This window comes from Enhydra lutris, unplaced genomic scaffold (genome assembly GCF_002288905.1).
Source record: "Enhydra lutris kenyoni isolate GAN:26980312 unplaced genomic scaffold, ASM228890v2 scaffoldscaffold19, whole genome shotgun sequence".
Classification (NCBI taxonomy): domain Eukaryota; kingdom Metazoa; phylum Chordata; class Mammalia; order Carnivora; family Mustelidae; genus Enhydra; species Enhydra lutris.
In genome coordinates this window covers 19,181,597-19,205,345 of record NW_019154103.1, presented here as the reverse complement: position 1 = coordinate 19,205,345, position 23,749 = coordinate 19,181,597, and the positions used below count along the sequence as shown (strand labels likewise).

Sequence of the window (23,749 nt, the reverse complement as noted above, 5' to 3'; positions counted from 1 at the left end):
AAATGTTTTTAATCTATCAGAGATTTTTTTTCCTTTTGAACAAAGGTAGCCCAACCCACATAATAATATTATCTAAGAAAACATATTTCGCTAAGAAATTGCTCTTGTAATTCAGTTCTTTCTACTCTCACCAGACATACTTCTATTACTTTAACTCGTGAGCCAAATTGCTTGGTATACTCTTACAACTTTATTAACTTTCTGAATCCTTTTTAAATCACACTAAGCTTGAAGAATTTTGTACCATATCTGATGGTTTTTGGTCTTGCAAATTCTGATAATATTTTCATCTTCCTTACAGCTGCTACTAAGAAACTTTATCAGAATGAAGCGCTGTGTCATGGTGCTTGTAAACGCTGCATACTTCGTTAATAGTTGCTTTGACTGGGACTCACCCCCAAGGAGCCTCGCTGCTTTTGTGGTATGATAATTCTTTATTACTTACATTGTTATTCATTAAATTCAGTAATCATAGCTGCATGTTTCTGTGGCTATAGTAACAGTTATGTGCATGTGGCCATTTTAAAACTCCTATTTTAAGACTTGACTGGACAGATTTGCCGTGGGCAGGAACCTGATGGATCGTTCAAGGTCCGAGTCCAAGAATACACATCCCCCCCTCCCCCGCCAGACTTCCGGAAGGCAAGATATCTCAGCCAATATATACTTTTCTCCGTGACAGTTAAAAAGGAAAATTTTACATATTGCATAATTCCAAATCCCAATAACAGAGCCAAGAAAAGTCCTTTGTGTTAAAAAAAAAATTAATAATCTTGACCACCCTCATTTTAATTTTATTGTTCTACAGATTTTTTTTTTCCTCAAAATAGGAAAATCGTTGGCAGTAGGATGTTGGTTGGTAATGTAAATTTATGTGAGTCAATTGGAAGTGGATGTGACCTATTTAAGAGAAGTTTTATTGTTTCTGAGATTTTCAGTTTTTAAAAAGGCACAAGTGAGAATTTGATAGATCCAAATAGTCCTCTAACAATGCTCATCTTGTGGCCTTTTACTTTGGTTATTTAAAAACTGCTGATGGGACCAACTTGCAGAGCTCGAAAATCTGAGAGAATACTTTCCTCTGAGCTTTAGCTGGGATTTTCTGCTCTCACTTGAGTTTTGCTTATTCAGGATTTCAGTCTGAAGTTTAAGTGGAGTCCTTCTTTCAAAATCCTTTCTTTTATTGTCATATTTGTTAGAATATGAGTACCTTATGCTTTCTTATAGTTTCCAGGTTAGCAGAATATGACTTTGTTATGGGGCCTTACAAGAAGAGCCTTAATTATAGTAACAAATCAACATTTTAGTATTACCATTCAAATGAGTGTATGCACATCTGTTTAGCACTCTGAGGTCTGTCCTCCTCTCGGGCCTTGTATGGGACTTTCATTAATGTCTGAGCACATGGAACAAAGAGTGAGTATGTCCCTTTGTGTTGTAAGTTACCAGAAAGTTAGGCAGCCAGCCTCCCATAGACATGTTGTTGTCTCCTTAAAGAAAGCGATTGCCATCATTAAGATTTAGAAAAGAAAATCTGCCTCTTTCAATATTCTTTTATTTCGTGCCTTTATGAAATAAATACATTGAAGTACAGTTAAGCAAACTTTATTATGATTTTTCACTATCATAGGGGCACCGTGATGTTAATGGGGAAAAATGATACTGAGTTTCTGTGCGTATTTTATGCCATTACTTCCAGGTTCCACGGGGCCTTGTAACAGAAGCAGTAATATTCTCCTGAAAATGCCATGATGCCATCTTTGATTCACTCTTTCCAAAGTCATTCCCCACAACAGTTGGCGAAATTTGAAAACAGAGAAATCTCTGTAATTATGTCATTTGTTCAGGAACATTCATTTTAAATGCTTTAATATGACAGTATGTTGTGTAAGTCTTCATAAACTCCCTCTGGCTTCTCGAGGTCACTTGAAATGAATTCAAGATGGCAGACATTTTCCCCCAATTTTCTTCTGATTAAAAAAAAAAAAAATCAGGCACTGAAAGTCCGAGAAACTTCAGTACAGTTATCTGATAATACCTGAGTGGTTTCTCAGTAAGGGAATCAAAGTTCACCGGGGAGGGAAGATGATAATATCATCTATCAACAGCCTTGGTTGTACAAAACACAAACTGAACGCAAGATGCTTGCAAAAGTGGGGGGGGAGGCCAGCGTGAAGGTAGGAAAAGGCCCTGCAGACACTGCCGGTGAGAAAAGAGGCCTCACAAGCTGCATGTGAATGGGCAGTAAGAGTACTTTCGAGAGGAAACGGTAGTATTAACTGTTTCATTGAGTAGAAGCACCGAATCACGCTCTACTGAATGTGATTGGAATCACGAATGGCAGAACTGGACTGCGTTTATCTAGACCTGAGCTGGGCATTCCATGAGAAGGGGGGCCTGCCTTTTTCACCTTGGTACTCCAGCATCACCTGCAGAGTAAAGTATCTAGCACTTGGCAGGCTCCCAATATAAATGGCTATCTGAATCAGTAGGCCAGCCAGTAACCAGCGATCGGTCTGAAAATTTTTTCTAAAGTGGAGTAAGTCTTCTTGAATGATAAGGCTTTGCTCTAGTAAAGCTGGTTATTAAATGATGATAGGCACAGATTAATGCTCTGCAGCAATTTTCCCTAGACCTTCAATTAAATTATAATGAATTGAATCCTCTAAATAATAATATAATAATCCTCTATATAATAACAACTCATATATAATAATATGTTATATATGCTAGATATATGTTATACATGTCATATATATAACAACTCATATGTAGTAATACAATCCTCTATATAATAACAACTAACATATCCATAATATGTTATATATATAACAACAAATATATATGTAATATGTATATAACATAATAATCCTCTATATAATAACAACAACAACTCATACTTGCTGAGCATTTATGTGCCAGGAAATTGTTCTATAGGCGCTAAGGCATGAAAGTGCTTTTCATGCATAAATGAATCTAATATTCCCTACTAACCTAATTATAAGAGAGATACTACTATTTTCCCGATATACAGAGGAAAAAACTGAGGCACAGAAAAGAACCTTGCCCAAAGTACATAACAGATACTATTTTCTTTCCAAAGGAGCTTTTAAAATATACCCCTTGTAATTTAAGTAGCATAACAGTTCAGGAAAAAAAAAAAAAAAAACTGTTGTAGGATTTTGCTTCGTCTTACAGGTATGAAATGATGTATTTAAAAACAAAATGTTTCAAAGATCTCATTGCATAACTGGAGCCTTTTTAGGCCAGTTTATTGAAAAGAACTGCTTTCCATTAAGAGAGGAGTATAAGCAGCACCCCATTGTTACAAACATATTGTTCCCATCATTCCCTGTTGATGGATCTCGGGTCTATTATTATAATATTGGTTCCACTTGGCCCACTTTTTCATAAATGCAGCTGCTTCACGGAGCACACGCATTTGTACCATTATGTGGCTTGGTTTTAGGCCCAGATCAGTAAACTTTATAATGTTTAAGTGACTTTTTTTCCCCCCTATTCCGTTTTCTTTTTCTTTGCTAATTTTCTATCCAAAAATAAATGTAGAATAATGAAATCAAAATGGAAAAACAATCTTTTTTTGGTCCCAGTGTCCATTAAAGTGGAAAGCGTAAGAAATGCAGGGTTAACGCTGCTGCGGCCTCTCTGGCACTGCCTATGTGTTCTGGGGAAGAGACAGAGCCGGCCGCAGAGATTAGAAGCTGCAGTCGGCCTGGGAGGTGAGGGATAAATAGAGGCGAGCATGTTCCTGGGAATGTCCTTGTTATTGTGTGCTGTGAATTAGGTTTTTAAATTTTACTATGAATATTGTATGCCTAAGAGCACACACAGACGTGTGTGGCGCGGAAGGCCCTGCTCATCTTTCGGAATCATCTATTGTAGACGTGGAAATGTCTCATAAATTGGGTCTAATTTTCATCAGGCTCTTGACCAGACATTTGTGTTCTCGTGGATGTCAGTGGGTGCAACACGGAAAAAAAAACCAGAGTGCACACTCTCTTTCTCTTCAGTACTGTCATTTCTCACTGTAATGAGCACAAAAATAATTGGACAACTGAGCTATCAGTAAAAGGACACACTTCAGTGTGTGTCAGAGAATTATTTTACAGGACAAACTTTAATCTTTAAATGGGATTGTAGATAATTTGTGGTACCATCTGTCCATTTGGAATTGTTTTAGCCTTTTCTGTCGTTGTACAGTGAGTGCCGCTGTGTTTAACAGTAACATTTGATATTTTACACATTTAATTTCTGTTCTGCTGTGTGGTCCTTAGGGAATGGAACGCTAGTGCTACATGAGAGAGACAAAGTATTGATCAGTTAACATTTCAGCTACATTTATGTATGTCGCAAAATTAATGAAAATGCCAGACAAAAATGTCAGAGTGCACAAAAAGGTAGAATTTAAATTTGGTAGTTTAATGAAAAGTTTAAGATGTGCATTATCAAAAATGTCCTCTTGCCTTTAAAGTACAATTCCTAGCAGAATAACTACGGGGAGACACATATTTTACTTAGAGAAACAATGAACATGAATTATGAAGGGATGTCAACCCCTCAGAGTACCTTGTGTTCCAGAACGGGCATGTTTGAATGCCTAACTGTTACTCATAAAATACATTTGTTTCTGTTCATATCTGGAAGGCTGCTGGCTTCCACCCTCTCTACTGACCAGCCTATGAGGCAGGCTTCCTACAGAGACTCTCCCCCCACCTGGGTTTGCCTTGGTATCCCTGGTGTTCCTTTTGTGTCAAAACTGAGAATTCCCTTTCCAGCAATTCATCCAGGCCACTCTGGTTCATTACTCGTTCCTTTCTGGGTCCCTTTCAAACGCCTGGTTTTCCTTTGCTTCCAGATAATTTGTGTTTCACCTTCATTCAATCCCCATTTTAGTAAAGGATCACACTCGGGACAACAGCTACTCTCAGAAAAGCTGGGCCATTATTCAGGAAAAGAGAAAAAAACAGAGATGATGTATGCAAGGAATGACATGAAGCAGCTCTGTGTAGCCAAATGATTTAAAAAAAAAAAAATGGAGGAAACATCAGCAAGGGAGGAAGAACTGAACTTGCACAGGCATTGGGAATATGATACAACGATCTGAGGACAATAGGCTTGCGAGGATACCGTATCGAGTATTTTCTGTGGAGAAAGCCTGCTGCTATCAAACAACATATGGATTTTTCTAAAAGTTATTACAAACAATAAGGACATTTTCAGTGGCCTTCACGTTCAAGGACTAAAAAAGGGGATGCTGCTTAAGAAGAAATATCAATGTGAAAACAAAAGCCTATCTACATCTGCATGTAGTTCGAGTCTCAGCATTCATGTTAGTAAGCAGTGTGGGGGGTATTGTACTGTACTGGACATAGGGAAGGTAACTTTAAGATTCCAACAGAAATTTCTGTTTTCATCTTTTAAGAGACACCAGTAATACCACACCAACAAAATTACACTCCGAGTCTATGGCAGTTTTCAAATGATTTTTATGGAAGCCTTTGTTGTTGTTGTTGCTACAATTATTTTTTTAGTGCTAAGCAGAAAAATTGGAAATGTTCCAGGCATAATTGTTGTTATTTTCCCTGCAACAACAAAAACAGAAGGACCCTCGAAAATCAAAGAAACAAGTACTAAAGCAAAATGATCTATAACTCATGGTCCTATCCTTGCATTCTCTCATTTTCCTAAAATTATGTAAATCAGACTTTCCTTTTGTCCGCCCTTCTTCATTTATGCTTTCCTCTGAAAACACTTATTAAGTTTACAAAACAATACTTCCCGTCTAATTATACGAAGCTTAAAGGTACATTAAACATTTCCTTTACGAATGTGTGAAGAAAGAAGGAAGCCTATTTGGAACTTTGCTGATTTACAAGATAGTATACCTCCAAAATGACCTAAAATTCCTTCCACATGGTCAAAGACTATTGAAACTTGAAGATTTCAGTACCACAACTTCCTTTTCAGTAAATAGATTATGTGTCCAGTTCATATGGATATACTGATACTTTAAGTTGATACTCAAACTCTACATCTTTCCCCAAAATTTATCTGAATTCCAAGGAAGAAAAGAAATTTTCAAAAAAAAATTTCAAGCATTGGCTTATACAAAATTGGGTTTTCTTAGGTGGTACCTTTCACAAAGCACTGCATATAAATTTTGGCAATTGCATAAAAGCCCCTCAAGAACCACAATTTAGAAGTGGGTTGAGTTTTAGGATTGATCACAGTTAGCTAGAAATCAACCATGAATCTTAGGAAATGTAGCAAATCAGGTATTAATGGAATGAAACATTTTGACTAGATTTCTCTAATCCTTCTTGAGGAGTGATGCTCTAGTTCAGTTGATAGGTCTATTTAAATGTGTAGTTTTTTTTTTCATATTTGAGCTGTTCCATCTACAAAGGCAGCACCTCCTCAAATCAGTGCATCATTCTCTTTAAATGATGCCAACACCCTTTTTTTTGTTGTCTGTTTTCATAGATGTCAGCAAAATGGCCTCCCTATCTTTGGAGGGAGATAATCACCTAAGACACACAGTCTACTACTCTCTGAAAAGCTTATTCCTCTGAAATTTCATTGTCTATTTACAAAGAGAAGAATTTAATTCTTACAGCATGTCACACACACATTTTTCTCTTATCTCTAGTCTAGTCTCCTTCCTTTGTCCCGGAAGGTAGGAAATAGTAAAATGCTGTCATCTGGGACATATTCTTCTATAGATGGTTTGGGGAAAATTAAAACTATTTCACTTTTTCTCAGGTGGAGTGCTATTGCACTATTTTATAATCAAACATAAACTGCAGATATCACGAACATAACCGTGATACCTTATTGAAATCAGGAATTAGCCTTCTGGTGAATCTTCACGGTTTGTGTAACCAATGCTGGGGTAGTTGGGGACACCAGGGGCTCAGTGTGGTCTCCTCCTGGCTGTATGGCTGTTGTCCCACTTTGCCGCAAGCATTACTTCTGAGGTAGTTTCAGCCTCAGGATCTTAATGAGACCCTTTACAAATATGCAGCTTGGTCCAGATTTTATAACTGAGTTGACTTAAGGATCAAAAATTATAAAACAATGAAATCATGGTCTGTCCTCAGATTCCTAAACCAGTGTTTTTGTCCTCTGAAGAATTTTCTACCTTCCAGCTTCAATTTTAAATTGTTGGTGACAAAAGAGCAAGCCACGTTGTGTTGTGAAATATTATCATGTAAAGTGTTTTTGCAAAGAAAAACATTTAAATGAGGGAGATAATTATATAATTTATTTCACTAAGATTTTATAAAGTAAGTAATAACTCCTCTGAAAGATTGTAAATTTTCACAGAAATGGGGTCATTAAAATACTTCAGTCAGTAAGTTTACTCTGCACATATTTTCATGCCCCCTTGTATCAGGTAAATATTAAGAAATAGGCGTAGAATGCTTTCTTTTGTTCCATTTTTCTATTTCGGCCAGTCATGAAGATATACCTTAGAATTATGAATGTCTTAAGAATTAATTTGCCTATGTTAATAAAAATGTTTAAAAAAAAAAAAGAGTTAATTTGCCAAGGGAGAAGCCGACCTGAAATGTTAAGAAAGTTGTTTCTGGTTGCTTTTGTTGTTTTTGTTGTTGTTGTTGTTGTGGCTCCTTCTCTTGCCCTCATTTTACGACGTTGACCGTTACAGTCAGAATTGGTTATACACCTAGTAGCCAGACTTGCCGTTAACAGTTCTGGGAGTTACGACTCCACATTGTGCCTTCTCCTTTGCTATGACAACAGAGGTCCAACACTCAGCAAGGGGTAACATCAGCAATCAGTAAGAGGAAAAATGAAGGAGTAACCAATTCTCATGTTCACGCCAGTCATCAGCTATAGGCTCAAAGGGACGTAATGAAGAGAAAATCAGAGCAAAGCTAACAAGCAAGAAAAGATGGAAATTATATTGAAGTGTCAGTAGATATTTGGGTGAAAATGAAAGGCAACCTTGATTTTAAGAATGGAAAAGAAATGTTAGAGATAAAACTTGGTTTTAATTTTAAGTCAGTATTTCTCAGTGGGTTTTTTCCCCCCCATATTCAACCCCTTAAGAAGAAAATTTTTGTTAAATGAGAGAAAATAAATGCTAAGGAATAAGATTTTCTCAGGGAATGTTGGGTTTTGGAAGGTCACAAATCATTGTAATATCTAATTTTTTTTAATTCTCCCCTATGAACCAATTTTTGTCCCCATGGGTACCATATTGCCCCCCACTGAGAATGCATGCTCGTAAATGAGGTTTAATGTGAGGTTAACTATGTTTTATTTTTGTGCTTTTGGTAGTGAAGTCTAGTTTGGATTTTCTGTAGTTTGCATGCAATAGAAATTATTCCCGTAGGTAATCAGGCTAGAGAAAGATAATTTGTGATCTCTACACAAAATTATTGAACTACATTAGAGTCCAATTGAAGAAAGGATTTTGTTTGGCTTCATAGAAATTAACGAATTGCATCTTTCCCTTAAGAAAACCCATATGAGAGTTTTCTTCTCTATACCAATTCCAAGGGTGTATTGTTGCGGTTCACTGAAATGGAGAAGTGGGGTGAACATTAATTCTGGCCTAAGTGATATAACCTCCATCATTATGAGGGTTAGATGGGTTTTGTCTATACATTGCACTGTATTTATGACTAGTAGATACTCTTTATATTCTTAAATGAATATCATTATATCAGAGATATAAAAGCATACTTCGTTAGGCTTGATTACCTATTAGATCTTCATTGGACGGGAAGGAAAAAGGTTGAGGAATAGGAAAGTCATTTAAAACTGAAGATACAGATTTTACTGGCTATTTTGCATGTCAAGTTGTCTAATTCCCCATAGAAATCAAAAAACTTTTACTATTGCAATTTATCAACAATATATAAATATATGATGTTTTATATTCCACTTAGCTCTACACAAATAATTCTAGGGTACTTTCCATTGTTAGCATTCTATACATTTCTTGCCAAGTAGACTTCAGGCAATGCTTACATGTTTGAAAAAAGAGATCTATCATTCAGTTTTGTCATAAAACGTTAGTGAAGTAAATATTACTTTCCTTAGTCAATTACAGAAATCTTTTAGATTTAACTTAAAATAATAGATTGTTGGGCGCCTGGGTGGCTCAGTCAGTTAAGTGTCTGCCTTCAGCCCAGGTCATGATTCCAGGGTCCTGGGATCAAGTCCTGCATCAGGCTCCCTGCTCAGTGGGGATCCTGCTTTTGCCCTCTCCCTTTGCCCTCTCCCCTGCTCATGCCCTCACTCTCAAATAAATAAATAAAATCTTCAAAAAAAACTTTTTAAATAAAATAATAGATTGACAATGTTAAAAGTAGTCCATTAATTATCCACAACTTAATATACTGAGGTTCTATGAAGGAGGTGTTACATTTTGGAGTAATATTAGTAAAGTGGTGGCTGCTACTCAGAGAAAATTAATTTATAAATGTAGAAGTTCAGATACCAGCATTCTCTTTTCTTGGCCAGGTGGCAAATTGGGCATTTTTGTGGTTGTGTTTAAATTATTTTAAATAGTCTGATTTTTCATGGTAAGAGCGTCTAGGGTGCCTCAGCCAGGAGGCTGGTATTTATAAAGGAAACCTGTAACCTAGGTTCCACTGGCTTCTCTGGCAGTGTACTATTTCTTTTCTTCTTCTTCTTTTTTTTTTTTTTTATAATTCTCAGTATATGAGACTCCTACCACAATTTCTAAGTCTTAAATCTCTATTGCTGTGTAGTTAAAACTAAATATTTTTCCAATAGTGTCCCAACCTTCAAATAAGATATCAAAGTCTGCTTTGTAAGACACTTGGTTAGACTTTAGAAGACATTTCTCCACAGGAGCAATGTCATAAATAATGACACAGAGCCACTAACAAAACCTATCAATCCCTTGATGGAGTTCTAGCTGTAGAGTAGACCCATTGCATGTAGGAAGTAGGTTCGGTGCGATCATGGCTTGGTGCTCAGGATGCCAGCAACCCACCTATCCCTGTCCTACCATCAGCATGGAGCGCCTGCCTCATGGCAAAGACAAGGGGCCTACAAAGGTGGAGAGTGTAAGGGCTTTGGAGGATGCTGATGAAGTCGCAGAATGTTACAGTTGGAAGGGAGCTTGGAGACCATTGTAGGGTAAAGGAGATGGAAGTGCTCTAATGTGAAGGGACTTACTGAGATACTACTCTCCTTCTCCCCCCATGGCCGGGAGTCGATGTTTCAAAGACTGCAACATTGAAAAGATAAGAGGGACAGAAAGAGAAAGAGCGAAAGACAGAAATATCTACCTCGCTATCCTGAAATTTATGTATCAATTGTCCTGAATTAAGGAACGCCAAGTGTCGGACATTGTCCTATAGAATTCTAAGAGTAAGAAATTGGACTTCCAATCCTTGATATTTCCTGTTAAGTTGTATGTTGATCTGAGAGGGTTGGCATTGCCTATTGGAAAGAGTTAACTTGCGTGCACTTTGCTTAGCATTCTTCCTGAGGTTAATAAGTGTGCATCTTAGGTTTTAATGAACTTTTCTGTTAGTTGAGATCACATCACACTATCACGCTCCAACCCACTGCTGAGATGAGTGTCTGGTAATACAGAACCCTTGAAGGGCTCGCTCTGTGTCTAAGTGGGGTACATTTTAGACGAGTAATGTCATTAGGCCTCCAAGTAGTATAAACTACTTATTCCCAAAAGTCGATGTAGACTCATTAAGAATATATTTTCCAGGTTTCAAACATATATTTTCCTTGAGTTACTTAAACAGTTTAAACCATCTCTATTGATTCATATTGATTTAACGGTAGCTAAGATGAAGCTGTCCATGGCCTAAATGTTCATTAGACTAAATAAATGTCAGGAAGAAAGTGTACGTATTTTAAGTTTTCTGGAAAAGTTGGTGATCCAGCTTCACCATATTGCTCTCCTTCCAAATGTCCTTCAGAAGTCTGTAAATCAAAGTTTTTCTAGCTATAATTGAGCAACCTAGTGGAATAGTCTATCCTTTTACAAAGCAGTAGAAGTACTAAAATAATAATTTGAGCCTATGTTGAGATACGCTTAGATTTTGTAGGGTGTTGCTGCCTTCGTTATATAAATTCTGTGCTGTAAGCTTGTGCACCAATTTATTGCTATTAAGGCTATTGGAGTAAAGAGAGCAAATTAAATCCCCTGTATGAAATGTTTTGAAGTCCTGAAATACAAGGGCCTATGGATCATTTAGGCTTGAACGCTGCACACGATCGTAGCATGGGTTTGGTTTCTGCGAGCAATGTTGTGTTTCAGAATTTGTATCAGTCCTGAAAACTGATATTACTTAAAATTACTGTATGAAAATATCTCCTCCCGAATCAAAGAGAGAGAAATAAATAACCAGAAAAACCATCTCGTCAGTGTTGGCTGAAAAACGTGTGCCTCTCCGTCCAAAAATATTCAGTAATATTTAGGCATGTTCAGTAATACCGGGGTGCTATTTCTTATTGAGTAGAATGTTTAACCTAAGTTTAAGGAACTGGGAAATAAAATAGATTATAAACTGAAAAATGCCATTTGTCAGTATTTTTAATCCATTACTAGAACCAGTGACAGGAAATAAATCCAGGCAGTTCTGCCCGAGATGCATTTCAGTTGCCATTAACAGATCTTCCCCGTTTTCATGCACACTCAATAAAGCTGTGTTGAATGACTGACTCCGATGACTTCAGCGGCAAAACTTGAAGTTAAAGCTGTAATATTGTCACAGAAGCCCCCAACAGTAGTATCAGATGAAGCTGAGAATAAATGTAGTATATCAGGCATCATAAAAGAGTGAACGTGGGATACATTTATGCCCTCCTCTATCTACTAGGAGATTCATACATAAGATTCACACTCATTATTCTCGTCATCTTAATGAGATCAGTGTGGGAACATTTCTCTCCTTTTCCTCTTGACTGTCAGAAATGGGACACTCCATTATTTCTTCTTTCTCTCTCTACTTTAAGGGACGAGTTATATTTTCATGGAAGGCCAGAAATGTTAACCGGTTACAGCAGACAGCCGCAGTGTATCGCATGGAAATGCTTAAGGACTTGGGTAGAGACCGCAGCCGAAGTCTTTCTCGCGCTCTCCCTCGCCCTCTCCTTTTCACTCCTGCATGTGCTTTTATTTCCTTTCAGATTTTTATCCTCTGCCCTATTTCCCAAGGAGTTGGCTCGGAAAAGAGAGGAAACGATAATTTCTCTGTGAGGAGGAAAATAGGGTACCTGAGTATTACCTCTGATTCCCATCTCCCTTCTCATTGGGTCTATTGCCTTAATTAATTTTGTGCCCAGTCTTCTTAAACCGGTTCTGAACGCCCTTGGTTCCTATGTCCGAGCCAGACGATATGTCCGGCCTTGAACGGGAAGAGGTAAAATGGGCAAGGGACCAACTTCTAATGCATCTTATCCGCACATAAATTTTCAGATCTGTCAAGAAGCAGTCACTATTTATAACTGAAGTTGCTAGGACAGATTTTTATCATGTTTTTAGATCACAGATTCCCTTCATCCTTAGGGACAAGACAGCAGGAACTTACAGAAATATTGTTTAAGCTCTCCGGGCTATTGATTATTAATTTATAATGTAGCCACACCGTTTGGGGTGCCGCTTTCCTTTAGAGAGGCTCGTGTGTGAGAGGATTCCCTTTAACATGATTGAGGAATTTTAAATAGGCATTTTTAATATTTGCTGCCCTCTTAATATAACTTGTTTAATGCACCACTGTTAGCACAGGGATTATGAGTTAATAAAAATGTCATAGTATTAGCGAATAAAACACTATGTAATTTTCCCCAGGTAATGATTAACAGCATAAGGCTATATTAACAATACTCTTAGTGTACAGTCCCTAAATGTATTTGATCCTCATCTTTTTGAAAGTAATTTTATACTGAAATTCAGTAATAAAATATTTGAAGGGTTTAGTTAAGCTAGTGAATGTAAACTTCTCAGGTACATGAATCTTTCAAATGATTTGTATTAAACTGCTATGTACAATATCACTCTGTTTTAAAGTCAACCCGAAAGTTTTAAATGTTAGTTTAACATTCACCTTATTGGGATTCATAAAGAGCTTATTTATCTCATCACGGCATTTGTTTAAACAGTTGAAAAATAAAATTAATAAGCCATTAGGTCATTATTACGTAATGTTTCTGCTCCCATAGATAAATGGGTTTCTTTTTCTGTCTCTCTTTTTAAAAAGTGTCTCTCTGGTTTTGTTCTGTGGCTGCAGCAGGCTGTTAGTATGTATCTTTATACCATCAGAACGAATGAGATATATCTGTATAAATTATTGATTCACTTGAGCCTACCTCTGTAATTCAGAGCTGAAAATTCTGGCAGCTTATCTACTAGAATGATATAACTCGGAGACTGAAGTTACCTACCACAGCAACAGTAGCCAGTTGGGGGGTCAAATGCCCTTTTACCTTTATACCCGAACACCTGCAAATTGAGCTGTACCCCATTCAGAATTTCAAGAACAGGTCCATTGTCGCAGGAAGTAGAGTTTGTTTCTGGGAGAAAATTATGCCAGTTCTAGTTCTGAATGAAAGACAAGGCTTTTATTACTCAAGGGATATTAGGGCTGACTGCTTTTTTGAGAAAACAAATTTGCTGTAACTTTATCTGTAATTTAGTCCTGAATGGGTGCAAATAGACTGCACATTGTATGGTTCAGAAAGAAAATAGGGGTTTGTTAAAGCCATACAAGGGCTATGTAACCATTATATTTCCGAGGGAAGTCTTATCAGAGTTGCAGGTTATAAGGGAGAATAATTTGGTTACAGCCTTAGCATCGAACACCTGTTTGAAATTTTAGTTTAGAATGACACTGGAGAATAAAGTTTTTGTCTGAAACTGTGGGCGATGAAATACCCATCTCCTGAAAGTTGCTGTACCAGCTGCCTTTCACCCAGAGGCTGGCCCTGTCCAGAAGCTTCCAGAATTATTATAATCACTCCCCCTGAGGTTGAGTGTTAGACTCGGACCTAGTCGGAGGGTGTTGACTTGTTTTGCTTTTATGAGAAGATTAGATTCATAGCTTTATAGACCCTTTCCAATTAAAAAGGAAATCCTATGCAATATTCTTCACGTGAGAGGCTGCTTTAAGCTTTGCCAAGGCTGAGAGCAAGATGAATGTTTTGAGTAAGGGACAAGAAAAAGCATGCTTCAGCTGATGAGCCTCCAGGTTACAGAGTGTGGGGACTAATGGATCATATATTATTTGGAGAAATTCATCCCTCAAGTTGGTCACCCACTACTTAGTCAGCAAGCTCAGTAGTTGTCATAGAAACACTCATTTTTACAGTGTTAGAGTTGATCACTGACATGGAACCAGACTAGGTAATCAAACATCTTAGCCATATGCTTGTTCTGAGCTCCAACCTAGTCAATTAGCACATTTTCTATTAAAAACTTAGTTGTAATAGGTCTTCATTAGCTAGCAGTTGCCATAATTGAATAGTTACTCAATGATGTCCGTCCCCCAACCTCATTTTCACTTCTTTACAGAGTCCAAGTAGGAATATATCCAAGAACGTTCATGAGCCCCATTTCAAGCAAAATTCATGACCCTCACCTCAAACAAGCTGTTAGAGGTTGATCCAAGGTTGAATACTTAATTTTTCTTACTATGAGTTGGCATAGATAACCAGGCCCTTGGTCTCTTCCTTTTTTGGTTTCAGGGTTGCTATTATTTCCTTACTGAGTAAGGAGTGGGAAGAAGTCTATAGTAAAAGCCCGTTGTGTCGTAATGTCCCTGGAATGTGAACCCCTTTCTGACCTTAGACCCATCCCTTCCTTGACCGTTTTTCGGTCTTCCCACCAGATACCCATCTGAGCATGTCATTATCCTAAGATTGCTCCCCATTATCTGCTCCCCTCTGCCCGTGTCTGCCATATTTTATGTCAGGGAATCTCATCTGTGCCCTGTATCATCTAATGATCAAATTTGTTATCTAGGGGCGGGAATGAGCCACCTTCCCGTTTATGCACATTTTATTACTGGCCTCGTGGACAAGATATTCTGATTTTCTTAGGCATCCCAATCCTTATTGCCAAGCATGTAGAAAAGGTTGTAACTGGGATATCAGAGAGCATGTAGGGCAGGAAGTGGTCCTCAGATAACACCATGTAGGAAATCTCTGGCCCCAGCCACTCACAAGTATGCTCTTCTAGATGACTGGTGAAATTGTTCCTCTCTCTTCATTATAAAATCATAAATTTGAAAAAATCTGGAAGAGAACTGGTCATAAAGGTTTTTTGAGCTTGGTGGCTTGGCAGCCTCATTTTGCTCTGTGTATGACCAAAAAAGCAAAAAAACCTACCCTCCTAAGAAGTGTAACTACACTTACCTCAAAAAACACAGGGTTTCAGCTTCCTTGCATAACCAAGCAGCATAGCTGCAAAGTTTTGCCCTCAGAATGGCACATGAAAAGGAAAAACAAAATCAAAGTCATCCTAACGGGCCTGCTACTGTCCATTCTCTGGAACATGGTAGGGTCCTTTCTAAGACATCCATCCTTGCTGACCAGGTCTTGGCGATTTAGATTTGCAGGCTGGGTTCAATGTAAGAGTATAAATTGTTTCAAGGATGACAGATTGCACATCTGGTTTCTTCTCCCCCAACCCCTGTGTTCACCTTTATAACATTTTTTTCCACAAGGTAATGTGGTTTAAAAATCATTTTAAGTTGCCTAACATAAACGATAAAATCAAATATTGGATTCGCAAACGATAGCCTTTATTGGTTTGTGACAAGTGATCCATCTTTTTACATTAGTGCAGCTTTCTGAACCAGATTATTTTTCATAATTGATAATTTGTGAGTCATATATTTGTTATCTGTTCTTTCGTGGCTTTGAAAGTAGTGAACGATGCCAAAGATCACTGTGCTTTTATAAAGAAAATTATTTTAGTGTCGTTTATTGGCGGGCGTTTCTGAAAGTATGTTACCAATAAGTTTTGCAGAGAATGTAACAAAGATAAAAGTAACATCCCCTGCTAGAAAGATACCCCATAGGTCTAGAATTTATGTTGATAACGTGAATGTAGTCTTAGAATGCATTCATATTTAGCATGAGAACAATGAAAATACACCAATAAGAAAGAAATGCCGAATATAGTCCTGTGAGCTGAGAAAAAAATGATTTTGTTGTATGTTTGGACAATTTTTCTGATACACAGTCCACGTTAGAATGACACACAAACACAGTAGGCTACCTTGTTATGAGCATTACAATTATACCAACAGAATAATGACACTATTTCTTATGATCAGTAATTTTAGTTGATTTTGATAAATAGCCTTAGGATAAGTATCCATCAACCATAATATAATTTTTATGATTCAGCTTTATATTTTGTTCCTAAAACCTTCTTAAATGCAACAGGAAAATTCTTACCCTTTATTATGGTTTGTAACTATGTTATGGTAGAATTAGAGCTCTACATATGAATTTATTTGCCTCAGGTAAATAATAATAAGGACTCGAAAATCTATTTTGCCTGAGAGGGCAGAGTTAAACATTTTTTCTTACCCTTAATTAATAATTCTCTCACACATCCTGAACACTTTCACTAATTCTGTTCACAAGTTATACTGACTGACAAAGTGTAAATCAGTTGGAAAAGTAACAACCCAGTTTGTGGAGAACTATATGAGGAAAAATACCGTTCGGTAAATTAAATAGTAATTTCACAGAAAACTCATTATGAATTTGCTTTTAGAAATTATACCGTTTGTCTTCAGTCTTTATTAAAATTTCTCCTGAATAATTCAATTATAGAAAACTATTTCTAATAAAAATATTATCTACTTAATTAAAGTAAAATTGAGATCATTTAATCATTGCATAATTATATTATGATTATATACAATTAAACACCATATATAAAACATTTGCTCTTCAGGAGACACTAATAGTAGTGAAAGAAAAAAATAAAAAACACCTGTAGGTTAATGTGTTCATCACTTCCACTTCTAAAGTTATAGATTCTTTTACACACGTTGTTACATCATCTAATTGCTTAACATTCATACTCTGTTTGGGGGGAAATGCTGAAAAATATGCAGTTGGCTACAAATCAGAATAAACTAGCATATTTATTGCTAGTACATTGCCTTCTCTTTGATAAGTCTGTTATATTTGCCCTCTTTAATTAATTGAATTTCACCTAAGATTATTACTTCTAAATATTTCAAGGATATATTATGGTTAATATTTTATTATTCAAAGCCAAAATCCAATTATAAAGAATAGCGTTCTTTCCTCCCTCGAACTGAGTAAGTTCTAAATTGTGTTTAAAATTAAAGATGTGGGGAGCATCATCTGATGGGCAAGCAGAATGTTTGAACTATATAAATAGCTGTATTACAGAAAGATAACTTTCGTTTAGGCATATCTTGGAAAATGTTGACGATGTTACTTAGCATCTATAACAGTCTGAGGAAGAATTTGCCCTACCTTTTCAGATGTTTCATTGGCCTCATTTATGGCATTTGCTGTGACGGTGGGATATGTTTGTTTGTACATATGGTGGGACAGATTGTTGATGTGTTTTAACCATAATATATTATTCAGTTTTGAAACCTACTCTCTTTAGAGTTGGAATTTCTTTACAGTTGAAGGAAAAATGCATTTCTAATAACTTGTCTTAGAGTCTCAAAGATCCGTATTTTAAAAATCACCCTCCATATTTCAGAAAATGTGGCTGCTATATAAATTACTGAGAATTCAGTGTTAATCATATTTTTTGTCAGTGAAAATCAGATTCTTTTATTGTAAGATGAACTACCATCTGAGTTTCATAACCGAAGTATTTGGTATTTTCTTAAAGAAGAAGTACAGTTTAAACTACACGTAATCTTTAAATTACTCTAAATATGGAAAGGAGAGAGTGTTGAACAAATGAATTTTAAAAGCTGTATAGAGTCAGGGAGAATGTAGAATAAACTGTTCCCTCCTCCAGCCACTGCTGCCTTATGAGATTTGCTTGAACCATAGAAGCTTATTCCAAATTTTGTAATCGATCGCTCTACGAAAAACAAAATTATCAACATAGATTCTACACAGAATATATATATTTATCGTGTGTATATATATATGCATATATGTATATTCAATATACATGCAGAGGTATTAGAATATACATTATTGAGACAGAACTTCATCCCCCTCAGAAAAGCAATTTACATTTTTCAGAAGATAAAGGACCCTCCAAAAGAAAAACAAAGAAATGGGAAATAACAGAAAACGCTGAACGTGGGTTGTAGTTTTAAAACAGAAACTGTCCATAAGCATCCCACGACATGTTATGCAAACTTGACTTGCTCCTGGGTTTGTCTGCTTATCAATATATAACTTACATCGCCGTGATAGAACAGTTTGCCTATTTTCCCTCCACCCTAATTGCCTTGTATGTCATTCTGCCATTTGGCCTGTAGGTAGCAATCTTGCACCGTAAAAGCTCCCTACTTTCTCACTGATTTAGGCTGGAAAAGCTTGCACCATTACAGATCTGTTCAATGTAAGCGGTGTTATTTGCATAAATTCCAGACTTTGATGATGGTCTGTGGCCTACAGATTATTTATGCAGTTGTTTGGCCTTGAAGTTCACGATTTTGCTCAGAGGTGACTTTTCTTTGCATTGTGACCCCATGTAGGTGGGAGACAGCTGAACGGCTGAGTGCATAACCTGGAATCTTGAAAATCATGAGGCCTCTTGTCGGAAACATAATGCTTTGATTCTCATACGGCCCTTCAGATAAAAAATTAATCCACAAATCTTCTAAAATATAGAATAATATTTTAGGACTGTGTAGCAGATATCACCAGAAAAGTGCTTCTGGAAGTCAGGCACTCTCTCAAGCAACGAGGCGATTACTGTTAGCACCTCTGAACCTTTACCAGGTTAGACCTGTTTAATTTTACTTCTGTTAAGAATAGTTCAAAGCCAGAAGGACCGGCGTTCTCATTGTGACTTGTTATTTTTAAACTAATACTACAAAGTGCCATTGCATATGTATTTCTGAAGCAAAAATGAAGGTCGTTGCCTTCCTTCTCAGCTGTTTTTTGGAGTAACTGGTAGCAGTGTATTAATTCAAACAGTTGTGGAGCGTGTGTGTCATACCAAAATGCACCTTTATTTCTCATGCATGCGTTGAAAATAGTACATGATATTTTTAGAAATGTAACTTCTGATTTATTTCAGAGAGATAATTCTCTTCTCTCAGCAGGGGTATTTGTCCAGTTTTGATGTACTCGCCTTCGTTCCTTCCTTCCTCACACTGGCTGAGTGCCCACTACGTGTCCAGGTTCTCGTCTAGATCGGGAGGCCCAAGTGGTTAGGATCTGAGTGGAAACATTTATATTTTATTAAAATCTTACTTCACTGAGGAAGGACAGGGATTTTGATTACACTGAAATCTTATTAATATACTTAACTTTTAGGTAATATGTCACACCTGAAAATGTCTAATTCCCTGATGTCTTAGTGGCGGTTAAAAATAAAAGTTATAAACCCTCATTCCTGTGTTCCTTTTCTACCAAGGAACTGGTATGGAAGATGGAACTTGGTTTATTTACTTTAGGGATCCTTTGAATAAATTGTTTCTGAATTATTGTAGTTCTTGTTATGGAAAATTATATTTAGGTAGGAGAAATGCAAACCTTTGATCGTCACTGATATGTCAACATAACTCAAACCGTCAGCATTTTTAGTTTCAACTGTTGACCAAATTGGCAATACACTGCATTTTTAAAAAATTAAAAAAAAAATAATAAATCCCATAGTCTTAGCAGTTGTATGTTATCAGTTACCACCTCTGTTGATAAAACTTCAACTACTTTTCTGAAGTTTGAAATTAATCCAATCATAAGAAACTTATGGCTGTAATTGCACTGGGATCCCCCATGCCTACTTTTTGTAATACTTGAGAAGGTTACAGCGTGCAGTTTCTGGAACAAGAAGAGCTTATTGTTTGTGAGGCATAGGCTTTGATTCCATGGATCAGTGGTTATTAGAGCTGCAGCTGGTTACGACAAATATTCACATCTTAAGTGGTTAGAGAAGTCATTTTCTTACAGGGTGACCTCCCCCCCCTCCGCCCCCAGGCCGAGGGGGTGGGGAAGCTGCAAAAGAAGTAACTTAACTAATAAGTTTTGAACAGACTGGTCAAACTGGGACCACTAACGTTAATGGGGTAGGGAGGTGTCTTCATTTTTTTTTTTTTTTAAGATTTTATTTATTTATTTGTCAGAGAGAGAGAGAGGGAGAGAGAGCAAGCACAGGCAGACAGAATGGCAGGCAGAGGCAGAGGGAGAAGCAGGCTCCCTGATGAGCAGGGAGCCCGATGTGGGACTCGATCCCAGGACGCTGGGATCATGACCTGAGCCGAAGGCAGCTGCTTAACCAACTGAGCCACCCAGGCGTCCCGGTGTCTTCATTTCTTAATGTTACTCCTTTGATTTTGAATCTTTCTACATTTTTTTCAAGACTTTCCACGATTCGGGGGCATATTCCTTTACTGAGTGTAGTTGATGTACATGTTGGTTTTGATCAGATTCAGGCAGTTTGAAATCATTATTTTTTAGTATGCTCTTTTCAACTCTGAAAGTGTTCTTTTTCTTCGCTGCAAATGTAGATCGTCTGAGAGCCCTTTTCTCCACCCGCTTACCACCCCTTCCAAATTAAGGCTTAGGCTAGGATACCAAACAGGGAAGGACCTGCAGTTTCACGGGATCAGTTCTTATCTGAGCTAAATGAGGCTGGAGTTGCAGATGAAAGAAGATGAGTGGAAAAACAGGTGCTGGGGCAGGTGGGCTTGTGACCTTTTGCCATTACTTCGGTTCTCACAGTCATGTTTTAGAATAATCACAAGAAGCAACAGAGCTCCCTCTGTTATAGAGAAATCTGGGGCATCCTCACACCAGGGCTTGACCCCTAGGGGTGATGAACTTGACTTGCTAGAAATGACATTTCCCTCTCCCTCTAATTTACCCACTCCAGTAGATGTGTATACAAATACACACATTGCTGCCTCTTAATACGGCCAATAAGGTTGGGTGTTTTTATTTTATTTTATTTTCTACCCCCAGAGATCCCTTCCTGTGTGTGGGAGTGGACACAAATCAAAGAATCCATCTTTGTTCTCTGTCAAACCTTAGATCCCATTTCCAGAGGAATAAAATGGATACATCTCAGAACTAAGGAAAACATCAGGAATTTTGACCTTTTCTTCCTTCATCTTTCTCAGGAGATTGAAAATACCCTTAGAACAAAAACAGAAGCATAGAAAAAAGCTTAGACCTGGCACCACATAGGAAAAACAACTTTATGTTTTAATAGCTGAAGAATAAATAGGTTCCGTTTTTGAGAAATGAATAATTATTACATGTATTAATACTTGTAATATACACATAATAATTATTATTACATGTATTGATAAGATCCTAACAGCCAGCTATTGGCAGAGTCCATGGAATTTCGAGTAAGTTCTTAGAACAGTGCTTCTCAGCCTTTGATGTATATATACATCACCTGGGGATCTTATTAAAAACCCCAGTAAGCCAAGTGTAGAGCTCTTAGGTGATCCTGATATTGCCGATCAGAGACCACACTTTTTTTTTAATTAAATTTTTTTATTTTTTATAAACATATAATGTATTTTTATCCCCAGGGGTACAGGTCTGTGAATTGCCAGGTTTACACACTTCACAGCACTCACCATAGCACATACCCTCCCTAATGTCCATAACCCCACCCCCCTCTCCTGGCCCCCCTCCCCCCCAGCAACCCTCAGTTTGTTTTGTGAGATTAAGAGTCACTTATGGTTTAGAGACCACACTTTAAGAAGATTTTGCTAACGGTCTTAACTTAGAAAATTAAAATGTCCGTGATCTAGCGCATAGGCTTCTGAAGTTTAGTGTGTTTCAGAATCATCTGGAAGCCTCTTAGAAACACAGAAATCTGAGCCCTGATCCCAAGATTTTTGATGTATTGGGATAAGGGCCGGCCCAAGGATTTGCATTTTTAACAAGTCCACAGGTGATGCCAGTCATGCTGGGCCAGTCTCCACAATGGGAGCCAGCCATCTACAATCTACTCTACTAAATGCTTGTTAAAATCACCAGGAATGCAATGGGACACGCACTCACACACCAGTTTCTGCCTTTCGTGATTCTGATTTAACTTGTCTCGGAGAAGGCCCAGGTATGATGAGTAAAATCCAATACTCCTCAGGTTATTTTATTTTTATTTTTTTTAAATATTATTTATTTATTTATTTATTTGACAGACAGAGATCACAAGTAGGCAGAGAGGCAGGCAGAGAGAGAGGAGGAAGCAGGCTCCCTATTTGAGCAGAAAGCTCAATGCGGGACTCGACCCCAGGACCCTGAGATCATTACTCCTCAGGTGATTTTATTGCGAAGTCAGGTTATAAGATCTCACTGGGTTCCTTCCATGAAAGGATCCATAATGCGTTGAGAAAGGAAGCACTACGTCGGGAAAAGAAAATAGATGATGTTTGAGAAGACCAAAGAGAAAAGCCAGAACTTGCTGAAGAAGGAGAAGGGTGGAAAACGGTAAAGGTTTCTCTTTTAATCAATATAAAATGAAACTTGTGAGTGAAGGAGGTTCAGAAAAACGTTCCTAGGACTGGCAATGGGAGGCTGCCAGCATCGCGTTGAGACTGACATCCTGACACTTTTCAATCCATCTTTCTCCTCCTGTGCCTCCTGTTTTCTTCTCTGCCCCCTTCAATCCAGAAGAAAAGCAGGCTCCGCAAGGAACGTCTGTTGGTCTCCAGAGCTCTGGGAGTAGATGAGTGTAGCTGTAGAGGTCAATGAATGAAATGCATAAAAATGAAATGTCCACAGGTTTGTTTAATATTTTAAGGATTTCCTTATCTTTCCAACTCTTTTAAAGAACGATGAACAAAACCCTTGTCTGTTCCCAACATTATTTGGTGTTAGTGTCATTGGGGGATCATGCAAGAAGCAGAATGAGGGGAAATCTAGGAGAAGGGTGATCTCTCCTGATCCTTTTTGGTACTTCATATCTGTTCTACACAGAGTAGACCGACTAGCTGCCTCCAGCTATTGTTTTCTGGCTAATGTTTGGAGACAGAGCAAAAAACAAACAAAAACTCTTTATTTTTTACAAGGATACAACCTTTTTATGTAAAAATCAGTCTCTTGGCTTCATTCAGACGTGCTGGGCCTGCATTGCAAATTCCCAGAAACTGAATTTTTCTCTGGTACTTTGTCCGGTTAAAGCAGTCTCTTAACTTGCATTTACAGAGATTTTTGTTCTTACTTTGTTTTTTTATTTTTTTTAATTAGTACTTTATTTATAATAATATACAATGTATTATTAGCCCCAGGTGTACAGGTCTGTGACTCATCAGGCTTACACCCTTCACAGCACTCACCATAGCACATACCCTTCCCAGTGTCCATCACCCAGCCACCCTATTCCTACCCCCCACTCCCCAGCAACCCTCATTTTGTTTCATGAGATTAAGAGTCTCTTGTTCTTGTTTTATTTTTAAGATTTCATTTTTAAGTATTCTCTATACCGAAAGTGGGCCTCGAACCCACAACCTCAAGAGTCTCCTACTTCTCCAAATGAGCCAGCCATACTCCCCCATTTACAGAACACTTGTAAACTTGTGTACTTCAGCTTTAGTATTGAATA

General features: G+C 37.5%; 1 protein-coding gene across 1 annotated transcript in view; it reads left to right on the top strand.

The window, feature by feature from the left end:
• The window catches only part of LOC111148337 (multiple C2 and transmembrane domain containing 1), a 525,636-nt gene that overhangs the window by 372,494 nt on the left and 129,393 nt on the right, over positions 1–23,749 (top strand). The window contains exon 17 of the mRNA XM_022504845.1: positions 302–421. Within this exon, the coding sequence (XP_022360553.1) occupies positions 302–421 (120 nt within the window). The remainder of the gene's footprint in view (positions 1–301; positions 422–23,749) is intronic.